The sequence below is a fragment of the Didymella exigua genome (genome assembly GCF_010094145.1).
Source record: "Didymella exigua CBS 183.55 unplaced genomic scaffold M421scaffold_2, whole genome shotgun sequence".
In the NCBI taxonomy this organism is placed as follows: domain Eukaryota; kingdom Fungi; phylum Ascomycota; class Dothideomycetes; order Pleosporales; family Didymellaceae; genus Didymella; species Didymella exigua.
The window spans coordinates 525,157-546,854 of NW_022984776.1; the positions used below are offsets into that span (position 1 = coordinate 525,157).

General features: G+C 57.0%; 8 protein-coding genes across 8 annotated transcripts; 6 read left to right on the top strand and 2 right to left on the bottom strand.

The window, feature by feature from the left end:
• The first annotated feature begins 159 nt into the window (after positions 1-159).
• Positions 160-2,079, top strand: M421DRAFT_415675 (elongation factor Tu). The gene is made up of 3 exons (XM_033590791.1): positions 160-426; positions 566-594; positions 650-2,079. Exons 1-3 carry the CDS (start codon positions 258-260, stop codon positions 1,778-1,780), a joined length of 1,329 nt encoding a protein of 442 aa, XP_033453588.1. The 5' UTR covers positions 160-257; the 3' UTR covers positions 1,781-2,079.
• A 7-nt stretch (positions 2,080-2,086) lies between these two features.
• On the top strand, positions 2,087-4,731 carry M421DRAFT_194909 (uncharacterized protein). The gene is made up of 5 exons (XM_033588043.1): positions 2,087-2,639; positions 2,689-2,954; positions 3,007-3,165; positions 3,213-4,417; positions 4,471-4,731. The coding sequence occupies exons 1-5, from the start codon at positions 2,438-2,440 to the stop codon at positions 4,565-4,567; spliced, it is 1,929 nt and encodes a 642-aa protein (XP_033453589.1). The 5' UTR covers positions 2,087-2,437; the 3' UTR covers positions 4,568-4,731.
• A 455-nt stretch (positions 4,732-5,186) lies between these two features.
• On the bottom strand, positions 5,187-7,099 carry M421DRAFT_194905 (glutamate-rich WD repeat-containing protein 1). Its single transcript, XM_033588042.1, has 3 exons — positions 6,657-7,099; positions 5,342-6,608; positions 5,187-5,295 (listed from the first exon to the last, which is right to left on the bottom strand). The coding sequence occupies exons 1-3, from the start codon at positions 6,853-6,855 to the stop codon at positions 5,271-5,273; spliced, it is 1,491 nt and encodes a 496-aa protein (XP_033453590.1). The 5' UTR covers positions 6,856-7,099; the 3' UTR covers positions 5,187-5,270.
• A 20-nt stretch (positions 7,100-7,119) lies between these two features.
• Positions 7,120-9,052, top strand: M421DRAFT_415678 (small GTPase). Its single transcript, XM_033590792.1, has 4 exons — positions 7,120-7,980; positions 8,029-8,321; positions 8,407-8,481; positions 8,529-9,052. Exons 1-4 carry the CDS (start codon positions 7,404-7,406, stop codon positions 8,625-8,627), a joined length of 1,044 nt encoding a protein of 347 aa, XP_033453591.1. The 5' UTR covers positions 7,120-7,403; the 3' UTR covers positions 8,628-9,052.
• Positions 9,053-9,193: 141 nt separating this feature from the next.
• Positions 9,194-10,473, top strand: M421DRAFT_415679 (uncharacterized protein). Its single transcript, XM_033590793.1, has one exon. It carries the CDS (start codon positions 9,620-9,622, stop codon positions 10,238-10,240), a length of 621 nt encoding a protein of 206 aa, XP_033453592.1. The 5' UTR covers positions 9,194-9,619; the 3' UTR covers positions 10,241-10,473.
• Positions 10,474-11,010: 537 nt separating this feature from the next.
• On the top strand, positions 11,011-11,773 carry M421DRAFT_194900 (uncharacterized protein). The gene has a single exon (XM_033588041.1). The coding sequence runs from the start codon at positions 11,243-11,245 to the stop codon at positions 11,630-11,632; it is 390 nt and encodes a 129-aa protein (XP_033453593.1). The 5' UTR covers positions 11,011-11,242; the 3' UTR covers positions 11,633-11,773.
• Positions 11,774-14,640: 2,867 nt separating this feature from the next.
• Positions 14,641-16,656, top strand: M421DRAFT_51523 (MFS general substrate transporter; the record flags this gene model as incomplete). Its single annotated transcript, XM_033594939.1, has 5 exons — positions 14,641-14,902; positions 14,949-15,553; positions 15,615-16,125; positions 16,173-16,283; positions 16,334-16,656. The coding sequence occupies 5 exons, from the start codon at positions 14,641-14,643 to the stop codon at positions 16,654-16,656; spliced, it is 1,812 nt and encodes a 603-aa protein (XP_033453594.1).
• A 205-nt stretch (positions 16,657-16,861) lies between these two features.
• Positions 16,862-18,958, bottom strand: M421DRAFT_195094 (putative pogo transposable element). The gene is made up of 2 exons (XM_033588044.1): positions 18,674-18,958; positions 16,862-18,626 (listed from the first exon to the last, which is right to left on the bottom strand). The coding sequence occupies exon 2, from the start codon at positions 18,620-18,622 to the stop codon at positions 16,982-16,984; it is 1,641 nt and encodes a 546-aa protein (XP_033453595.1). The 5' UTR covers positions 18,623-18,626; positions 18,674-18,958; the 3' UTR covers positions 16,862-16,981.
• Positions 18,959-21,698: the final 2,740 nt, after the last annotated feature.

The window sequence follows — 21,698 nt, forward strand, 5'->3', positions numbered from 1 at the left end:
GCGAGGCCCAGCTCAGCGACGCAGGTGCTCGTCGCGCGACTGTGCAGAGAGACATGTGCGGTGTTGGGACGGGGATGCAGCTTTCTCTCAGCGCTCCATCGCCGACAGGAACAGGAACCTCGGGCTCGCGGCGAGCTCGCGTGCTAACCCGAAGCGGATGGCGCATTTGGACTTTTATGAAGCCTCCATCTCTGCCAGTCGCCTCTCGTCCGTTCTCCCTGTCTCACTATCGGCGCCCGCGCTCTTTCCTACCCACAATGTCGAGCTTTTCGCGAGTCTTGCAGCGCACCGCGCGCTCCGCCCTCCAGTACAACCGCAGCGCCAATCCCGTCCAGAATGCCCTCGGCGCGCAGGGCACTGGCAGGTTCATGAACGGCGTCAGGAACTACGCGGCCTTTGCCCGTGACAAGCCCCACGTCAACATCGGTGCGTCTCTCCATCGCATGCTCACACACACAAACACACACACACACACACACACACACACACACACACGATAGACGGACTTCTCACGGACTTCTCACGGACTTCTGACGGACTTGGAACGGACTTCTAACGGACACAGGCACCATCGGCCACGTCGACCACGGAAAGGTAGCGCCTCTTTGCCCCCGAGCACCCGCCGCGCACGCATAGTAACCGCGCACAGACAACCCTCACAGCCGCCATCACCAAGCGGCAGGCCGAGAAGGGCTTCGCCAAGTTCCTCGAGTACGGCGCCATCGACAAGGCGCCTGAGGAGCGCAAGCGTGGTATCACCATCTCCACCGCCCACATCGAGTACCAGACCGAGAACCGCCACTATGCCCACGTCGACTGCCCCGGCCACGCCGATTACATCAAGAACATGATCACCGGTGCCGCCAACATGGACGGCGCCATCATCGTCGTCGCCGCCTCGGACGGCCAGATGCCCCAGACCCGCGAGCACTTGCTCCTCGCCCGTCAGGTCGGTGTCCAGAAGATTGTCGTCTTCGTCAACAAGGTCGATGCCGTCGACGACCCCGAGATGCTGGAGCTCGTCGAGATGGAGATGCGTGAGCTCCTTTCCAGCTACGGCTTCGAGGGTGACGACACCCCCATCATCATGGGTTCCGCGCTGTGCTCGCTCGAAGGCCGCAAGCCCGAGATTGGTGAGACCAAGATCGACGAGCTCCTCGAGGCCGTCGACTCCTGGATCCCTACCCCCGCCCGCGACACCGAGAAGCCCTTCCTCATGGCCATCGAGGACGTCTTCTCCATCGCCGGCCGTGGCACCGTCGTCTCTGGCCGCGTCGAGCGCGGCATCCTGAAGAGGGACCAGGAAGTCGAGCTCGTCGGCAAGGGCAGCTCGCCCATCAAGACAAAGGTCACCGACATCGAGACCTTCAAGAAGTCCTGCGAGGAGTCGCGTGCTGGTGACAACTCGGGTCTCCTGCTCCGTGGTGTCAAGCGCGAGGACGTCCGCCGCGGCATGGTCGTCTCCGTCCCCGGCCAGGTCAAGGCCCAGAGGAAGTTTCTCGTCTCCATGTACGTCCTCAGCAAGGAGGAGGGCGGTCGCCACACGGGATTCGGCGACAACTACAGGCCGCAGATGTTCATCCGCACCGCCGACGAGTCGTGCGCGCTCACGTGGCCCGAGGGCACCGAGGACCCGTCCAAGCTCGTCATGCCCGGCGACAACGTCGAGATGGTCTGCGAGCTGCACCAGCCCCACGTCCTCGAGCAGGGCCAGCGCTTCAACATGCGTGAGGGAGGCCGCACAGTCGCCACTGGTCTTGTGACCCGTGTTCTCGGTTAAGCATTTGAAAAATGACCGCAGGGAGCGAGAGACTGAATGTGAATGAAGGAGCGAGAGACCGAAAGCAAGGGACCATACCCAGTGTAAGATGAGACGGGTTTTCTGTACATTATTTGTAACTCGCGCGCGCTCTCCGCTTCGATGATATTATCAAGCATGTACTTTAGCACGGCACGGCACGGATCTAGACGAGGCGTTCGCATGTTAGCGGAGGTCGGAGGGAATGGCATGATATGTACAACGCCACGCTTTGCCTTGCATCTCGCAATCGATTACAATTGAGTGAATGTGCAGACGGATGTGCCTCTCCATGGCTCGTGCAGTGTCGCCTTGATTAACATGCTCATTCCGAGGCTTGGCGATGGAAGCAGCAGTCCTCAGTTATCCTCTCGGACGACAACGGTCACACTCTGGACATGCGTGGTCGCACTTTGTCCACCTCGAGTCGCGTCATAAGGCTGGATGCTGACCCAATCACGACGCGTTGGCTCAGACGCGCCATGGGTCCACTGCCCGCACCCGCGCCCCATCTGGAGCACCGCACAAGGCTGATGCTTGTCTCACCCACACTTCGAATGCAACGCCAACTGCAAACAGACCTTACTCACCTCCACGATTCTAGCGCGCTATGCGATACGTTACATCACTATCCACAACATGTCTACTTCCGAATCAGATGTCCTGAAGCCGAGGGAATCCACGCTGCACGAGGACGACTGGGCCGAATTCCCGCTGAGCGATGTGTCGGTCGTGTACGAAGCCACCAAGAAGCCAGCGAGCCTTTTGGCCGCCTACGCGAACTGCCCGCTCACAGTGAAAGGACGCCTCGACATGCCTGAGCGAAGACATGCACACCACCGTACGCCTGGCGCACGCACTGCCCGGACCCGGCACTGACGATATCACAGTACTCAAGAAACCGCACAAACCCACCAATATCGTGGTTCGTAACGTCACGCGCTTCGCATATGCCCAACTTGACGACGGGGCCTGCGCACTTTGGGCATTGGGAGAAGCAGGATGGTTCAGCGTCGAAGCACCCGCAGCACACTACCAGAGCACATACGATGCGGACATACAGGCTGTGGAGCTGCTGTACTTCCTGATCGACTGCTATTCGGAGATGCCAAGGAAGAAGGGCGGTGGCCCCAGCGCGTCGTTACTGTACCGGGAGGTGAGTAGGCGTGGCCTCTAAACGGTCGCTTGAGCGTGCTGACCGTATGCAGTACGCCGAGAAGGAGAAGTCTGCCTGCAGAGATCCCGCAGAAGCAGAGCAGATCTTCTACAAGCACCGCGAATTCCTCCTCATGAGCTTCCTGGGGCGGACGTATGGGATCAGCTGGAGCAACACGCCAATCTACCAGACTATCAAGCGACAGTTTCCCGTAAGTGAGGCCGAGGAGCGACCATGCAGGATACTGACGTTGCCCAGTCTGACTTCGAACGATGTAAGGCTCGGCACGAAGGACGCTACGACGAGATCAAGCCCGAACGAACATCACGTACCTCGAGAACGTCTCCTGCTCCCGTGTCGACAGCGAAGAAGGTACAAAAAGGCAAGGGCAACACGGTCGTGGCTAAGACAGAAGATGCGCCGAAGAAAGACGACAATTGGTGGGAGTCGGCTACACTGTTCGAGTTCATGCAGAAAGCTGTCAATCAGCGCGTGGTACGAGCGGGTCGCAACAGTATCACAGTCGAACGAGTTGCCCAGCTGATCATCAAGCGCTACGAGATCGAGGATATACAGACGGCGAGAAATGTGCTTCTGGTGCATGCGCAAAATCTGTGCTACATGATGGACCACCCGCGACGGCAAAACACCCGATTCTTCGCAGCAGAGCCGATTTACCGCGAACTAACAGCCGGACACACGTTTTCGGCGGCTGACCAAAGAAGAGCGGAAGCCGTGGAGCTGCGGCCACGGAAAGACCATGCTTCGCTGCGAGGAGAAGATAGCGAGTCATCAGACACTTCAAACGATGACGACGCGGGAGACGGCGTGATGACAACACCGAAACAGCGAATGCCTGGGAGAAGTAAGAAAGGCACTCTCTCAGTGCTTCGACCGAAAAGCGGCAAATTCTCAGGCAAGGGCACGGGCGCAAATCGAGGCGGAAAAGGCAAGACGAAACCACCCATACCGGTGTCCGACTCAGAAGCAGACTCAGCAAGCGACGGAGAAGACGCCATGGCCAGGGACACACCAACCCACGCCCTCTCATCCGGACCGAAGCGCAAGCTGGACACATCAGACGAAGCAGAAGAAGGCAAACGGCAACGCGCCCACAGCTCCCCGATCCCGCCCTCCCCATCCACCTCAGCCGACGAGACACCCGAACCCGGCACCGCCGACCCTCCTCTCCCGCTGCGCTACCGCGCAGGCACGAGCCATACCGAATCCACAGCGCCCGCTCGCCCGGCGATCTTGTCGACGCCACTCCCCACGTACGAGTCCAACGGCCCGCGAGACTCGTGGATCTGTGCATTCGACGGCTGCGCACAGCGCATCTACGGCTGCAGCAAGGAGATTGGCCGACAGCTCATCACGGAGCATTTAGAGGACCACACCAAGGGGCGGGAGAAGGTGGTGGGGATCCTGTGGCGCGAGCAGGATAAGCTGCATCTGCCTGTGAAGTAAGTACGGCCTGGCTGATGTGGTGACTGAGCAGAGACTGACGGCGCTGTAGTAATCTTATCAAGAAGATACGGGAGATGGGCGAGGCGAGGACTCCGCTCTTCCCGGCTGACATGGTGAGGACGCAGTCTATACATCGCCGTGTGTGATGCCGCATGCGCGTGAGTATATTCATGTTTGTGTCCACATCCACATCCACGTCCACGTCCACGTCCACGTCCACGTCCACGTCCACATCCACATCCACGTCCACATCCACATCCACGTCCACATCCACATCCACGTCCACGTCCACGTCCACGTCCACGTCCACATCCACATCCACATCCATGGTCCTCGGGGCTTAGACCCCCAGCATTCCCCCGACGACTGGACCTGGTCTTGAATCTGAGATCCTAGCCAGCAGTGGCAGGACGCCGCGTGCGCACTGAAGACGCCGCGAGATGGGACTGCAGCTGGCTCTGCGCGTGGGCCAGGATGGAGCTATATGCGTGTCCGCCGCATTACGCTCGCTACGCTCGGGGCATGCGTTCCGCTGATGCTGCGACGCGGTGCAGACAAAATGCGCGTCCAGCCGCTCCTCACGCGCTGTTTTCGAGCTGCGACATCGGGGGTGGGTTAGTATGTGGGCATTGCAATGGCGAGCGACTGGGCATTGCAATGGCGAGCGACTGGGCACGATGATGGAGGCAGTCAGTCAGTCAGTGCAACGGCGGTGCTTGTGTGCTAAGTGGGGGGCTGTTAGTGTGTAGCTGGATCCGGGGAAGAGTAACGTGATCACGCGTTGAGAGCTGGGTGAGATGCATGTTTCGTATTGTCGCGCCGTGTCTTGAAAACGCCGTCGTGCTTGAACTAGACGCTGATTGTCTTGAAAACGCTGCGACATGTTAGCAGACGACTGTCGGGCTTGGATGGATACGCACCCGAACCCCGACCCGCCCGTGGCCATGAGCATGCCCGGGATCTGCGGGTGCCAGTGTGCCTCCTTGATCTGATCCATGTAGTGCACAAACAGCAGCTGGGGCGGGACGTCCTGGACGCCAGCCGTGTCCCTGCTCTCCTCGTCGTCGAGCTCGACGGCGAGATCCCACAGCGTCAGGGTGTTATCGCCAGCGCACACGGCGACGATGCTGTCGTCTGTGGGGTGCCATTCGACGCTCGTAATCTGCTCGCGGTGGAAGGTAAAGTTCGCGACGGGTGTGGGCTTGGCCGACGCGTCTAGGGAGGTCGAGGGCTTCCACTGGCGCAGGTCCCAGACGGCCCACTCGCCGTCGTCGGCGCCCGTGGCGAGCAGGTGCGCCGTCTGGTGCGACCACGAGAGCACGTTGACGTCGGTGTTGCTGACTTGGACCGAGACGGCGGCGTTGCGCGACTTGGAGCGCGCGTCCCAGATCTTGACGCAGCCGTCGTTGGACGCCGACGCGAAGACGTGCTTCTCGGTCGGCGACCACTGCAGCTCCTCGACCGTGCCCCTGTGGCCAGTAAAGGGGGTCGTGTCGGTGACGAAGCCGCCGCCCTGTGTGCGTGTCGTGGCGAAGATGTTGCCGGCGACGTCGCCCGTGACCAGCTTGCCCTCGGGCACCAGCGGCGACCAGTCGAGCGCGTAGCCTTCGTTGGCCTTGTGCGCGCGGATCGTGCAGACCGGCTTGTTCTGTGCGGCGGTGATGGTCGTGCCGGGGGTGTCGAACGAGGCGAGGTGCGGCGTCACGTCGTGGATCACCACCTGTCCGTTCTCCATCATCGCCGCAGTGAGGGTCGTCGGCGGCCGCGCCGACGTCGCCTGCGGCGACTGGTGCGCGCGGATGCGGTTGGTGCAGCTCTGCAGCGGGATCGACTTGGTCTCGAGGATGGGGTCTGATGCGTCGGCGTCTTCGTCTTCGTCGTCGTCGTCGTCGTCGTCGTCGTCGTCCTTGTCCATGCGCGACAGACTGCTCATCTTCATCACCATCATCTGGTTCTCCTTGTCTCTCCCCTGCGCGGCCTGCGTGCCGGCGACCGCGTAGACGGTGGCCGGGTATGTCGTGCGGCCGGAGCCCAGCCCGTCGCGGACAATGTCGCAGGAGAGACACGGCCACGGCGCCTCGAGCGCGTGCAGCATCTCGTATGTGGACAGGTCGGGCGCGAGCGTCTCGCCGGCCGAGAGCTTGTGCCGGCCGGGGATGAATGTGTCCTGGTCGACGTCCATGGCGTCTGGCGGGTCAGCATGCGCTGGAGTGCTTCAGGCGCGTCGACACGTACGCTGCTTCTCCTCGGCCTCGCGCTCCTCGTCGGGTCGCCCGTCGACGCCGGCCTCGAGGATCTCGTCGTCGCTCTCAAACTCGTCCTCGAATTCGTCCTCAAAGTCGAGTCCCTCGTCTGTCGGGTCGGCCTGCATGGGACGGTCGCCATTCTTGATGGCCTCGACCTCGGAATGCGAGTCGGCGGGTCGCTTGGCCATGGTCGGCTGTTGTGATTGCGGTGCGCGTGAGAGCGTTGTGTGTGTGCAGAAAGGGCACCCCACGTCACCGTCGCAGAGGTCAAAAAAAGTTCGGAGGGGTCGGTAGCGCCGGCTGCACCAGGGATCCACACCGCAAGGCCGCCATCCCAGGCGCTCGAGGAACGACTTTCTCGCCAGAGCGTGCTTACAAACACAGCAGATGCAGTAGACACACTAGACACGGTAGACACGGTGGATACGGTAGACTGATCGATTGATCGATGGATCGATTGATTGATTGATAGACACGATAGCTGCTCTCTCTTGCGTCCGATCCGAGTCGCGCGCCTCTACTGGCGGGCATTGGGCAACACGACGCGTGCAGTTCTTGCGACGTGCCACCGCCCCTTGCGCCAGGCGCGGGGACGATTCGCCCAGCGCCCAAGGCTGCCCGGCACCAGCGCACCACCGCCTGCGCCCTATTCGCCCGCCTGCCCGCCCGCCTGCACATGCCAGCGGCCTCGAATCAACACACGCGCCCACACGTCGCAACCACAACAACCACCGCCATGGAGGCCCCGCCCGACCAGCAGCCCGCGGCCGCGCCCGCGGCCGCGTCCGACGCCCCCGACGCGCTCAAGCACAGCGAGCAGACGGCCGACGTCGACGGCAGCCACCCGGGCCACGCCAGCGACGGCGGCGCCGTCGCCGCCAACCCCGTCTCGCCGCCGCCGCAGTTCCACCCCAGCAACCAGAGCAGCAACGGCTACACGCCCGAACCCGCCCGCCCCTCGACGTCGTACTCGGACACGGCCTACCAGTATCCGCACAATGGGTCGCGGTTCAACTCGTCCGACGCCGACACGCCGCCCCGGCCGGCCTACTACGACAACGCCAAGGAGACGCACATGGGCCAGTCGCACTCGCGCCCCACGTCGCAGATGGGGCGCTACTCGACGTCGGACGCCGGCGGCCGGTCCAACTCGTACCAGGAGCAGAACTCGCGCACGGCGCAGCCCGAGCCCGCCAAGAACTCGAGCGTGGTCATCAAGGTGGGCATGGTCGGCGACGCCCAGATTGGCAAGACCAGCCTGATGGTCAAGTACGTCGAGGGCAGCTGGGACGAGGACTACATCCAGACACTAGGTGCGTCGTCCACGGTCGTGTGACGCGTCGAGTCGCTGACAGCAGCAGGTGTCAACTTCATGGAGAAGACCATCTCGATCCGCAACACGGAAATCACCTTTTCCATCTGGGACCTGGGCGGCCAGCGCGAGTTTGTCAACATGCTGCCGCTCGTTTGCAACGACGCCGTCGCGATCCTCTTCATGTTCGACCTGACCCGCAAGAGCACACTCAACTCCATTAAGGAATGGTACAGGCAAGGCCGAGGCTTCAACAAGACGGCCATCCCCTTCCTGGTCGGCACCAAGTACGACCACTTTGTCAACTTCCCGCGCGAGGAGCAGGAGGAGATTTCAAACCAGGTGTGTAGCTCCGCGCGGACCCACGGCCACGACCAACACCGACGACTGACACCGACGACTGACACGGACGACTAACACCGCGCAGGCCAAGCGTTTCGCGCGAGCCATGAAGGCCAGTCTCATCTTCAGCAGCACAAGCCACAGCATCAACGTGCAAAAGGTGCGCAACGTCCGCTTTGGATCCCACGCACACGCTGACCCTCGCAGATCTTCAAGATTGTCCTCTCCAAGGCCTTTGACCTCAAGTGCACCATCCCCGAGATTGAGAACATTGGCGAGCCTCTGCTCCTCTACCAGGCCGTCTAGTCGCCGGAACGTGTGCATCGCCGGCACCGAGAGCGCGACCAAAGCTAGAGACGGACTGCTCGTCGGCGGAACCAGGGGCACGGCGACCCCCGAGGCGCGCCAACGACAAAGGCCACTTCCGCCACGAGCACCGCCTACCTTTTCCACGAGCGACTGATTTTGTTGATTTTCTTGCGTGGGACTGCATAAACCGGCGACTGGAGCAACGTGCTGATTGCAATGCTGGGATACAAAACGGCGTTCTACGGCCTGGGGTGAAGGTTCGATTCCGAGGGAGGGGTCTGGCACCAACCATGAAGAATCAGGAGCGCGGACTCCTTGTACCGCACCGCCCAGCGCGGCTGCTTTTGTGCTGGCGCTTGGGATCTAGCATTGGTAACAACATACTGTAGTGTCTTATTATCCTATCGAATCCTGCAGATCCGCGGTCCGTTCCGTGCGTTCCATGTGACGGTGACATGCGAGCCAGGGCAGGTGCACGCGGTGACGTACCGCTAGGCAAGAATAAGCGAAGCTCCCGCAACTTTTTGCAACGACAGCCACCGCGCATAGTCAACACTGCAGCACTTGAACACTGCGGCACTTGAACACTGCGGCACTAGAACACTGCGGCGCTTGAACACTGCGGCGCTTGAAGACTACAGCGCTTGAAGACTACAGCGCTTGAAGACTACAGCACTTGAAGACTGCAGCACTTGAAGACTGCAGCACTTGGACACTGCAGCACTTGAACACCTCAACGCTACAACACCTCAACACTACAACACCTCGACACTTCAACACTTCATCACTTCAACACCTCAACACCTCAACACTGCAACACTGCAACACCTCAACACTACAACACTTCAACACTGCAACACCTCAACATTGCGCAAACGCTCCAATCACGGTCGCAAACGCTCCAATCACGGTCGCAGGTCCCACGCGAAGCTGCACACGAACAACGCTCGCCTACGCCACCGCACCCCCAACCACACCCCACCGTCGCAATGGCCCTCCCATCCATAGCCCTACCAGGCCAGCTCCTCGGCACAGCAGACAAATACCTCCCCGGCCCCGGGACACACATCCACTCGTCCTCCATCTACGCCTCGATCGGCGGCCCCGTCACCACATCCCCTACGCCCAAAACCACAGCCGCAAAGCCCTCGCCGCTCCTCTCGATACAAAGACCCTCCCCCTCGGCCTCCCCGGGCGTCCTCGGCACCGGCTCCGGCGGCGGCGGCACCATCCTGCCCCAAGTCAACAGCGTCGTTCTCGCGCTCATCACGCGCCTGGGCCCGCGCTTCGCCACCTGCGAGATCCTCGTCATCGACTCGATCGTCTGCCGCGAGTCGTTCCAGGGCCAGATCCGCCGCGAGGACATACGCGCCACCGAAAAGGACAAGATTGTGATGCAGGACAGTTTCCGCGTCGGCGACCTTGTCCGCGGCACCGTGATTAGTCTGGGTGATCAGAGCAATTACTATGTCTCGACCAGCGAGAATGAGTTTGGTGTTGTTGTGGCGAGGAGCGAGGAGGGGCGGCTCATGTACCCGGTCAGTTGGAGGGAGTTTCGTGATCCGGTTAGTGGGAAGCATGAGAGCAGGAAGGCTGCTAAGCCGTTCTGATGCCGTGCTTGATGGAAGGGGACGCGAGGGGACGGGGGGTGCGAGGATATACCCAGAAGTATCGAGTCACGAGTATCGAATCACGAGTGTCGAATCACGAGTATTGAATCACCAGTATTGAGTCACGAGTATCGAATCACGAGTATTGAATCACCAGTATCGAATCACCAGTATCGAATAACGAGTATCAAATCACCAGTATCGAATCATGAGTATCGAATCATGAGTATTGAATCACCAGTATCGAATCACCAGTATCGAGTCACCAGTATCGAATCACCAGTATCGAGTCAACAGTATCGAATCATGAGTATCGAATCATGAGTATGGAATCGCCAGTATCGAATCACCAGTATCGAATCACCAGTATCGAATCACCAGTATCGAATCACCAACATCGAATCACAAACATCAAATCACCAGTATCGAGTCACAAGTATCGAATCACGAGTATTGAATCACGAGTATCGAATCACAAGTATCATGCGGGACGGCTGTGCATTCCAACATCTCAGAGCGACGGATTTCGAGCTTTGTGACCTCGTAGGTTATAGCCTAGGCCATAGCCTCATACAGCGAGCGCTGGCATTCCGAGCGCTGACTAACCTAGCATCACGTAATCACCTCCATAACCTCTCCTCCCTCAGCAACACACCTCTTCACTACGATTTCTCCCTCTCATATAAACCCCCCAGCTAACCCCCATCACATCCTCGCCCTCCCTCTCCGCCCCTCTTCTCCTTGCCCTGCTTATGAGACCTCCGCAGTCTCACGTCTGCTCCGCCCATGTCTAGGCGCCGCAGGTGAGCTTGTCGGGTTGCGATGGCCGGTTGTTTGCGTGCCTTCTCCGATGAGACGCTTTGACAGGCGATCAATGTCGGAGTGCGGACGAGCCGCTTTGACAGGCGATCAATGTTGGAGTGCGGACGAGCCGCTTTGACAGGCGATCAATGTGGGAGTGCGGACGAGCCGCTTTGACAGGCGATCAATGTTGGAGTGCGGATGAGCCGCGCCTCTCGTCTTCTGTCGTTAGGACTGGTGTATTTGCTGAGCAAGCCCGGGCTTGACTTTGGCATCCATCTGCGATCTCCGCCGCTCCACCATATGCGAAGACGCAGCTTCGACGTTGCTGACGGACTACAGAAAGAGTGTCTCTCAGTCCGTCAGCTGCTGGTGACAGGTCTGCAAGTTTCTGGCCAAGCTGGTCTTTTGCTGCATCATGCTGGCTGTCTGCCTCCACGTGCGCACTTCCACCTCCAGAGCATGTCTGCTTCGTACGGGATACCCCCTCTCCTCGGCCGTCGCAACGCGCCTCTTTGCGAACAGTTGGTCGCGATACCGCGCGACACTGAGGTCTTGCTGCTGTCGCTCGAGCGCGTCGAATTTAGCTGAGAGCGCGGACAAGTCATCCACTTGTGTTCCCACGCTCGGCGGCTTCGACGACAAGACAGCCGTCTACTGCTTCAAAAGGCGGAGCGTTCGAGAGTGAGACTCGCTACTTCCATTGGATTTCCATGCTTGATTCACAGGCAATGCTTCCAGCTTCTCCATTCTTGCCTGCAGTTCATTTCTCTGCTATTGAAGCCCACGCTTCTCTTTGTACAGACGGCTGTGATTTGTCTGCAGCTCGGCAATCTCCCCCCAATTTCCCTCCCAAGCGCGCCCCCCTCCCCCCTCAGCCCAGAAACTCAACGCTGCAGCTCCGCGCTCCTTTTCCCCCGTCTCCCTCTCCGCCGCGATACCTGCCTCGAACTTGGTCCGCAGCCCATGCACCACGCACTCCGGCGCAGCCGCCGAAAGGAAATTTCTGGCACACCAGGCAGGCTGGTGCTAGTCCGCGGTCTCCCGCTGCGGCTAAGATGGAGGTCTGGACGAAGCGCCAGGCGTCCGCGGCTGGGCCTGGAACGGGCGATATGGAGCGCAGGCTCGAGGGCCGGGGCGCTGGCATGGTGGGTCGCGTGGTGTTGAGAGAGTGATGGTCTGGTGGGTGAGTGGGGGTTATATCATAGAGTTGGGAGGTGCAGCAGCACAGTGCGGCACGCTCATGTCGGTGCAGGGCCGCAAGGAGACGGGGAGGCGTGCTTGCTGACTCGGAGGCGTAGTGAAGGTTCACCCACCCAGCCCATTCTTCGGCGTATGCATGCCGTCGCCGCTTCACTTGCTCTGAGCGAGCGCGTTGCTGCCCCATCAGATCGAACCATCCCCATCAGACCGAACCATTCTCATCAGACCAAACCATCCCCATCAGACCGAACCATCTCCGCTTCTACAGCCGTGCATCATCTACCCCCACCGTCGAACCACGGCCTAGTTTCCACTCAGACTCGCGATCACCACGCGAGCGCAACTCTCTCAATGGTTTCCACACCACCCACCGCGAACGCGATGGCAGCTGTATTGCTCAGACTGAAGGAGCGACAACGCCCTGCCCTGCCCGAGCTGGACTCAGCGGCACAATGTCTCTGCAAGAAACCACGGATTCACGGCGTGCGTGACCCATAGACGAGGTTATTTCAGGTTCGAGTGTGTGGCTTGTCTGCCTTGAGACTGCGCTGCTGCGCAAGAATGGGCTGAGCAGAGCGCGGTTTGCTGGAGCAGTAAGAGCACGGTGGTGAAGCCAGTACGCATCAACAGGCGTGTGTGGACTGGATACGAGGAAAGGTGGTGCCCGTTTACAACTGCTACCGAATTGGACAGACCGTCAACACCGCCTCGGTTGTTTGAGCCCGACGGCTCTACACATCGAGGTGCGCATGCGCCCGCACAATACTGACACGACGCGCAGATGCCATTCACGACACCCGCGGAGCTGATCTCTAGGTGTTTCGCGTAGCGTACGTACCTTGTCACAATCTGCTATCGAGTGTGATTCTTGTGCTTGGACTTGATTTTCCTCTTGCGATGAGTGACTTGTGCATCCCGTGTGGTGGGTGTTGCTTTGCCAGCAGGTCGCTCGCGCAGTGCAATGAACTACTCTGCGCTGTGGTTGGATAAAGTAGCCTGTCACAGAGCTTTGTCAGAGCGCTGCCGAGACATCGCAAGCGCTGCACGCCTTGAAGTTTTCCAGTGACAACGTTGGATGCACCCCCGGACTTGTTTGGTAAGAAGCGATAGTTAGCGTTCACATGATTCCAACACACGCTGCACGCGGCTGTCGCACTTCATCTGGCATGAGATCCCGACACCACTATGCCAGAGATGGCCTTGATCCAAATGGCTGCTGAGCAGGATGAACGCGGACCGAGGAGGGCGCTGATAAAAGTCCAGTCTGTGACGCCGGGCTCGAGATCCGGCTACCAGGTAGTTGGGCACGTCAGACGGGGTGACAGGACCGTTGTCGTGGTGAGGCCGCTTATCAGACTAGATGACACAGCGTTGTTGACCAGTAACGGTCTGCTCGGCGTCTGCGGGCACATGGGAAGTGCGTCTCCAGGGCGCGATCCGGTACCGAACAGCTCATGGGTCATCAGTGCCAGCGTGACACGATGCCGTCGATAGGTATGTCGGCCGGGGGATAGTGCATCTCGCCTTTTGCACAACAAATCAGGAGGCCTGAGGAGACGGGTAATGGGTGGGCTGGGCCCTCGCGGCGTAAGTGGTGCGCTCTGCCGCGTCGCCGGAGTGTGTCGGCAAGGACTACGCACGGCGAATGACTCGGCGCTAACATAATAAGACCTTGGATACACCAGCTGCTACAAGGACGGTACAGCGGTATATTCGCGTCAGCGCGCGACTATTGAGTCTCGTCGCTAGGGCAAGATTGCTGTCTGGCTGGAGACACGCTTATGTGATCGCGGACATTGGCTTTCTCGCCGCCCAGGAGGTGGCGTATCGACTACCGGGCAAGAAGACGGGGGCGTATGAGCATGGTCGTGCAGACAAGCTCCAGCGTCAGCGAAGCGACGCGGGGTAGATCCGCGCTAGTGAATGGGGTAATATACCGGGGTGGTGGTTGTGGTTAGCAGGGCGCGGTCAAGCACCGACACGGGCCTTTGCTCACGAGGGGGAAAGCTTATCTCAATGCTTGCGTAGCCCGCTAGGCACACGAGCGATGCTCCAATCACGAAACACAAGAGACACGGCCCAGATCAGAATTGCCGCCTTTTGCCAGCGAAGAAACACCGTATGCACGCCACGCTCGAGGCAGGCCCGATACCCCGCGATTCCATGCCGCGAGAAGTCTGAAAGTGGAAACTCTGGGCCGCGATGCTGTGAGCATGCTGCAAATATAAGGCGACCTTCCATCGGGAGGCCAAGCGACAAAATTCTGTTCAACCCTTTCAGGCACTCCTTTGCATTGCAGGTGCCCGAAACCTCCCCTTAACCGATATTCTCGGTCCCTTGTGGTTCCCAATACAGTCTGCCATTTGCGGCTCCTGAAGCACTAGTCATCGTGCAACATGACCGAGCGTAGTGGAAGCTCCGGTAAGCACTGTCCAATCGACTACAACACCCGATCTGATTGTGTAGACAACTCGGAGCATTCGCCACCCAAGGCGAGCATCGAGCATGTCGAACATATTCAGACCGACGAGCGCGTGCAGGGCCATGCAAATTACTACGAGAAGGATGGCGTCAGGACCTACGGCGATGGCGAGGACCACGACCACGAGCCCCCCATGAATTTCAAGCGCATGATGGCTCTGGTCGCCATGGCGTTTTGTAAGTCTTGCCCTCCCGCGTCAGAGCCGTGCTGACAGGCATGCAGTGTGGACTGGAAGTCAGATACCCGTGTACCTTTTCGGCGGCATTCCTCCGTACATCTACGGAGATATCGGCGGCACCGACCGATGGATCTGGTTCGTGCTAGCCAATCTGCTGTCGCTGGCGGCTGTCTGTCCATTCGTGGGTTCCATCTCGGATATAGTAGGGCGACGCTGGGTAGCCATCATCGGTGCCTGCTTCCTCATCCTCGGCATGATCGTCTGCTCGACGGCACACACCATGAACGTCTTCATTGCCGGCATGGTATTCTCTGGTATTGGCGCTGGCATCAACGAGCTCACGGCGCTAGCCGTGACTTCGGAGCTTGCGCCGACCAGCCAGCGCGGCAAGTATGTTGCAGTGCTGATCTTCACCATCATTCCGTTCTGCCCGTCGGTCCTGTGGGCGCAGCTGATAGCCTCACACTCGAGCTGGAGGTGGATTGGTGTCTGGTGCGGTCTCTGGGCTTTGGTTGGCCTTGTGCTGACGGTGATTTTCTATCACCCGCCTCCACGGGTGAACACCGTGGGGATGAACCGAAAGCAAGTGCTGGCGGAGATTGACTATGTTGGTGGTTTGCTCTCGGTTTCGGGCATGATTCTATTCATGGTACGTGTCTCCTAGCCTGCATGGGTGGCTGCTGGGCTGGTTTACTGACTCGATCGTGCAGGCAGGCATGCAGTGGGGCGGCTACCAGTACCCTTGGTCCAGTGCGCACGTCCTCGTACCTTTGATCCTCGGTGCTGTCTTGATCGTTGCATTCGTCGTATGGGAAGCCAGGTGGGCAAAGCACCCCATGTTCCCGAAGCGACTGCGTCAAGAACCTCGCATTCTCGGTCTGACCCTGGTCATCACGTTCATTTCGGGCGCGAACTTCTTCTCCATCCTCATGTTCTGGCCTACTCAGGCATTTAACGTGTACGGACACGATCCTGTGGGCGTCGGGCTTCGAGGAATCCCTGTCGGTTTCTCCATCCTGGCAGGAGCTTGTATTGTCCTGTGGCTGCTCTCGGTTCTTCGAGGTCACAACAAGGAGTTGCTGATCGTGTCGTCGATCTTGATGACCGCTGGATGCGGAGCACTTTCTGTCGGTCGAGTTGACAACCTCCATCAGCTTTGGGGCCTCTTGGTCCTGGCCGGACTCGGGATCGGAGGCATCGTGGTTCCTGCTTCAATCATCTGTAAGACTCCTTGTATGTCTCTTCTACCAGATCGCTAACCTCAGTAGCCACTATCATCTGCCCAGACGATCTCATTGCGACTGTCGCCGCGCTTACCTTGGCCATACGTGTCATTGGCGGATCGGTTGGATATTGTGTTTATTACAATGTCTTCTTATGTACGAAACACTACGTCGTTTGCTACAGAATCCCAACTGACCTAACCCAGCAAAATTTACTCCCCAGGCCACGCATTATATTGGAGGCGTCATGGTGACCAAGCTCAACATCACCTCTCCCAAGATCATCGAGGAAGCCATCATCATCACCGGTGCGTCACTGCTTCCACTGCTCGAGGAGCTCCCGGGGATCAAAGGTGTCCCAGGCGCTTATGAAGCGGTGGTATTTGCAGGTCAGCTGGCGTACGCCGAGGCGTACAAGTATGTGTACTTCGTGAGTATCGCCTTTGGCGGAGTTGGCATTATAGCGGCGTGCTTTCTGGGTGACATTTCGAAGTACATGGACGACCACGTAGCTGTTTCGTATCACTAGGCATTGCACTGTGGTTGATGCGCTATGGCCGAGTCAGCGATTCGTAGTTGATGTCCGGGCAATGGGGTAGAAGAGCAAATACTGGGAATTAGAAGCTTTTCGCACATAATTCAGCCTTCTACCTACTTGGCGAACAGAACAGCTTTTGCAATCCAGACATCGTACCGTGTCCGTGCGCACAACGCCCGGAGTCGAACAACGCCCGCTCCACCCCTGCACTGCAAATACAAAGACGAAGCTGTAGAGCCACGTACAATAATTATTATCGTGAATTTTTTTGGTGGAGTATTCTATAGGCCTACGCAACAAAGTTTCTTATACAAAGTTACTGGTATCTTGTGGCGGTGCGGCCAGACCTGGTAGTGACAGTTGCGCGTGGTAGCGGAGGCGTCGCAGACTTGGGATGACTACGAGCACCCACAGCACGACGTGCAGGCTTCTGTTTGACTGCAGAAGCTTTTGAGGTTGTGCAATTGCCTCTTTGAGGTACTTTGAGAGCTTTTGCAGTGTTGCGAGCTTCTTTATCCTTACGTCTCTGCTCTTTGCGCGCATCAATGGCTGCGCGTTCCTCTGCACGCTCACGCTCACGCACCTCCTTTGCCTTTGCAGCTGCCGCACGCTTTTCTTCCTTTAGTTTCTCATTGAAAAGCTTATTAGCAGCAGCTGAATCCTTCTTCTCTGCCTTTTTGAGCTCCTCCTCTTGCCTCTCATGGTCTGCAACACTCATGCGAGCGCGCGCCTCCCGGAAGGACCGAGGAGACCACATCATCGCACCTCCATGATATTCTTGGTGTTGTTGCAAGTCTAATTGTCTATTAGGTTGCTTCTGGCGCTTCCTGGTTTGGTATAGCTTCTTGCGCAAGGCGTCAAGTTCAGTGCTTAGCAACTCTACTTGAGTTGATAGATGGTGGATAGTTTGACCCAGCTTCCGCGCGCCTACACTGCGGTGATTCTTGACCTCTGCATGAAGTGTAGTGCAAGCTTTAAGCCAATCCTCTGCAGAATAAGCTGTAGAACTAGAGGAGACTGATCTTAAGTCGTCAGGGGTGGTGTGGCGGAACCTATCCAGTATAACGTTGGGATCTATTGGAGAGATACCAGTAGCTGTGAAGGCCTTTAATATAAGGTCTTCTTTGAACGTGTTTACCCAGGCAGGCCAGAACAGGGCATGGAAGTCACCCTTAGACAGTGGCGCAAGGCCTTGAGATGCCTGGAGGTAGTTGTCGAGTTCAGAGGCGTAGTTGGAGGAGAGAGGTTTGAAGCAGACTACGTCCAGTGGCTGCAGAGTCTGGGTACTGTGAGGTGGTAGCACTGCCAGTATAATCCGTTTCTGGTGACAGTATTCAATAAAGCTCTGCGTAAGGTGACTCCCATGGCCATTTACAATTAAGAGGCGGTACTTTAACCGCGCCTTTGGCTTAGTGTAGCGGTCAAACACCTGCTCAAGCCAGGCTAATCCTATCTCATTGTTTGTCCATCCTGAGGGCGAAGAGGCGACGTGAACTGAGTGTTTTCCTGGGTGGATATCTGCTACCCAGCGACTCTGAATAGTAGAGTTCTTTGACGCAAAGATGATGCCTGGGGGAAGAGCAGTACCATCAGCGCAGATAGTAGCTAAGAGGCTCACCCACTCACGTGAGCCATCTTGACGAGCCTGCCTAACCTCCTTCTTCTCATATTGACGCCTGCTGAACACCCGCTTACTCCTACCCAGCACCCCTATCGCGAAGCCCTTCTCATCCATATTGTATGTGTGCTCTGGCTCAAGCTTATACTGGGTAATCTTCTGCTGCAGAAGCTTAAAGTATAGCTTATACTTGTATGCTGACTCAGCGTTGTGGCGATTAGAGTCCATGCCAGTGGCCCATTGGGACGTGAGCTGATCGCGGTGACGGTGCAGGAAGCGATTAACCCAGCTATCGGAGCAGGGCTGTGAGGCAACAGAGGATGCGAAATTTTGTACCATACGCCTTGTAGGTGGTAAGTGACGCGCTGACAACTCTTCTATATACTTAACTAGATCTGCTTCCTGTTGCTTGTTAAGTTTGCGCTTGTTTTCGTGGGCAACGCGTCGGGGACCCTGCACGCCTTGGTGCGCGCGCGACAACGTAGAGCGATCAACACCATGTTTTTCTGCAATATGTGTATATACAAGTTTGTCTCCTGGCTTCAGGTTTTCGATCTCTGCAAGCGCATCTGAAATTCCTGTCATGGTGGTTGAGTTCTCACGCGTTGAAGTTTGGTGTAGATGTTGTGCTCCGGGCGTTGTTCGACTCCGGGCGTTGTGCGCACGGACACGGTAGGCCGCCCGGGTGTAACGTATTTTACAAGCGAGCGCCGCGTACAAGCGAGCGCCGCACCCTACCAAACTTGCGCATCTCAAAGCCCTGCAACTCAACAACATGATAATATAATATATAGATAACGTGGTTCACAAGCGAGTCGCCCACCCAAGTGAGTCGTCCACCAAACACCCGCGCCGCGCCTACGCAGCAGTGCAGCGCAGCACTACAATAAATTACAATACTACACATAACATTATAATATTATTCAGAAGCGTTGCTATTATCTACATCCTCAATTTCTACCTTACAGGTGCAGGAGTTGTGCCCAATTTCGCTGCAACAGCTGCAGCGCCTCTCTGCGCGCACCCTCTTCGCAGGCGTCTTGCCCTCCTCACAACTACCACCCTCCTTTTTAGCAACTAGGTCAGATACCTCACTAACTGTCAGAGTCTCCTCTACGCGTACATACCGCCTTTTACAGGTCTTGCGCTTTGTAAGCGTAGTAACAGCGTCTTATAGGCGGCCTATTTCCTCCTGCACTAACACTATATTATAAGCTATCTGTTGAGCGCCTTTACTTAACTACTTAACCTGCTTATCTAATAAACTTGCAAGTGACCCACAATGATTTTGCATGCGATTTCGGATCAGCGTTAACTGCGCCTCTATCTCGCGGGCGTTGCGTGGTGTTTGCGCCTCCCAGGCAACAGTGCCTGGTGCAGGTGGCGTTGGCGTACGTAGCTGTACATCAAGCTTCAATAACACAACCTTAGGGTCATGCAGGGCTAGCCTAGCGCCTTAAAACCCTGCGCGAACATTCTCTAGTGTAAACGTCCTCTTAAAAGCTACTTTAAAGGCTAGTAGGAAGGTTTCTTTGTTAATATGGTAGATGCGGCTGCGTGCCAAGAGCGAGATCCTGTCGCCGTAGTGGCGCTTCAACAGCGAGTATGGGACAATGTCAAGAGGCTGCAGGAGGTGCGATGAGTGTGGTGGCATGCAGAGAGTGATAATCTTGTTCTCCTTGCAGTAGTCCTGGAATTCTATTGAGCAGTGGCTCTCATGGCCGTCAATAATAAGCAGCCTATATGCCCCAGCAGAGGTCACCTTTGTATGGGCGTTAAAGTGCTTAAGCCATGCCATCACAACGTTGTTATTAGTCTAGCTAGTAGGAGAGACTGTGACAACCTAGTTGTAAGGTAGACTAGTAAACTAGGAGGAGATTAGGACCTTGCCTACAAAGATAAGGAAGGGTAGGATAATACACCCTGTTGCAGCAACGCCTTGTACTAGGGTAACCTACTTGCAATTGCTAGGCTGTAGTTTCTTCTGTTTCCTAGGTTTCTCTAAGCCTGTAATAACAAGCTAAGAGGATATCTTGCCTATTATAAAGCTAGACTTATTAAAGTTCTAGGTGTCCTTATCTGTGATACCATACTTTGTCTTTATTAATTAAACTAGGCTGAACCAGGGCTAGATAAGCGCTGGGTCTTCGCAGGCAGCTCGCTGGCAATCGTACGGACGGCTCCATCGCGTGCGCAGCTCTGGTGTACGCTTGATGAAGTTATCAACCCAGTTCTTGCCTGTAGGCTTCCCACCACGCTCCCTTAGCAGTCTATCAGCCATATCTTGTACATGCGCCTTTAAGGGCGGTATTCCACGTAGACTCTCTTCAAGTATACGCTGTATAATCGCCTCCTCTTCTAGCTTTGTAAGGCGCTTTGATTTCGGCTCGCAGTTGCGTTGAGGGCGTTGTCCAGCGCGTCAGTCTCAGATTGTTGTTTGTGGGATGTTATAGACTGCTGCAGCGCGTCTTTCGCTCTGTATCTGCTTAGACTCAATATCAGAGATAGCAATAAATACATCTCCTTCAGTATAGGTCTTTCGCATGTTGCGTTGTTGTGGCATTACGCGTTGTTGCTGCGCAGGCGGGGCGCGGGTGTTTAGTGGGCGACTCACTTGGGTGGGCGACTCGCTTGTGAACCACGTTAATTAAAGAGTAGACTAAGTAGTACTCTAGGTATCCTTTTTACACCTACGTGAGTTATGGCCAGTCTCTCTGCACCTCTTGCAGCATGCCAGAGCCTGGCAGCTGAGGCCTGATTGCTCTCCTCCTTGACGCTCTTCACGAGCAATCTGCTGATCAGCCTCACGTTAAGCAAGTAGATCCTCTCCAGCTCCCTTTGTTAAGACGCCATGCTGCTGTATACGCTTTTTCTTACGCTGTTTACGCGCTAACGCTGCCTTATTAGCCTTCTCAAGGCTGGTAATCTGATTGCGCATTAGCTTAGCTAAGAGCATTATTACCTTAGCGCCCTTCTTAAGTTAGTTAATTGCCTTAATAATTAAGGCAGGCAAGGAGCTCTTATGCTACTGCACGCGATCACGTATTAACGTTGATTAAGCATCAAGCTCATGTATATTGCTTGGTGTACAAGCCTCCCAGAGAGCCTCTGGCAGAGCAGCTAGAGTAGGTGTACGCAGCAGCTGCACGTCAAGTTTTGATAGCACAGCATCTAGCTGGAGAGGCACAAGGCCGGCGCCTTAAAAGGCTGAGCAGATATTGGCTGAGGTGAACGATTAATTGAACGCTGCCTTAAACGCTGGCAGAAACTCAAGCTTAGTGATATAGTTAATATAGTGGTGGATTAGGCTCTTAACCTTATGGCTATACACGCGCTTTAACAGCGAGAAGCAGCCAACGTTGAGAGGCTGTAGTAGGTGGGATAAGTGAGGCGGCATACAGAGTGTATAGATATT

Excerpts from the sequence above, each read along its gene's own strand:
- M421DRAFT_415675 (XM_033590791.1), top strand. The coding sequence starts at position 258 with ATGTCGAGCTTTTCGCGAGTCTTGCAGCGCACCGCGCGCTCCGCCCTC. Across the intron at positions 427-565 it reads CAAGCCCCACGTCAACATCG|GCACCATCGGCCACGTCGAC; the intron begins GTGCGTCTCTCC and ends TAACGGACACAG. Across the intron at positions 595-649 it reads GCCACGTCGACCACGGAAAG|ACAACCCTCACAGCCGCCAT; the intron begins GTAGCGCCTCTT and ends AACCGCGCACAG.
- M421DRAFT_194909 (XM_033588043.1), top strand. The coding sequence starts at position 2,438 with ATGTCTACTTCCGAATCAGATGTCCTGAAGCCGAGGGAATCCACGCTG. Across the intron at positions 2,640-2,688 it reads GCGAAGACATGCACACCACC|TACTCAAGAAACCGCACAAA; the intron begins GTACGCCTGGCG and ends ACGATATCACAG. Across the intron at positions 2,955-3,006 it reads CGTCGTTACTGTACCGGGAG|TACGCCGAGAAGGAGAAGTC; the intron begins GTGAGTAGGCGT and ends GACCGTATGCAG.
- M421DRAFT_194905 (XM_033588042.1), bottom strand. The coding sequence starts at position 6,855 with ATGGCCAAGCGACCCGCCGACTCGCATTCCGAGGTCGAGGCCATCAAG. Across the intron at positions 6,609-6,656 it reads CGAGGCCGAGGAGAAGCAGC|ACGCCATGGACGTCGACCAG; the intron begins GTACGTGTCGAC and ends CTGACCCGCCAG. Across the intron at positions 5,296-5,341 it reads ACGGGCGGGTCGGGGTTCGG|CGTTTTCAAGACAATCAGCG; the intron begins GTGCGTATCCAT and ends AACATGTCGCAG.
- M421DRAFT_415678 (XM_033590792.1), top strand. The coding sequence starts at position 7,404 with ATGGAGGCCCCGCCCGACCAGCAGCCCGCGGCCGCGCCCGCGGCCGCG. Across the intron at positions 7,981-8,028 it reads GGACTACATCCAGACACTAG|GTGTCAACTTCATGGAGAAG; the intron begins GTGCGTCGTCCA and ends TGACAGCAGCAG. Across the intron at positions 8,482-8,528 it reads ACAGCATCAACGTGCAAAAG|ATCTTCAAGATTGTCCTCTC; the intron begins GTGCGCAACGTC and ends TGACCCTCGCAG.
- M421DRAFT_415679 (XM_033590793.1), top strand. The coding sequence starts at position 9,620 with ATGGCCCTCCCATCCATAGCCCTACCAGGCCAGCTCCTCGGCACAGCA.
- M421DRAFT_194900 (XM_033588041.1), top strand. The coding sequence starts at position 11,243 with ATGAGCCGCGCCTCTCGTCTTCTGTCGTTAGGACTGGTGTATTTGCTG.
- M421DRAFT_195094 (XM_033588044.1), bottom strand. The coding sequence starts at position 18,622 with ATGGTACAAAATTTCGCATCCTCTGTTGCCTCACAGCCCTGCTCCGAT.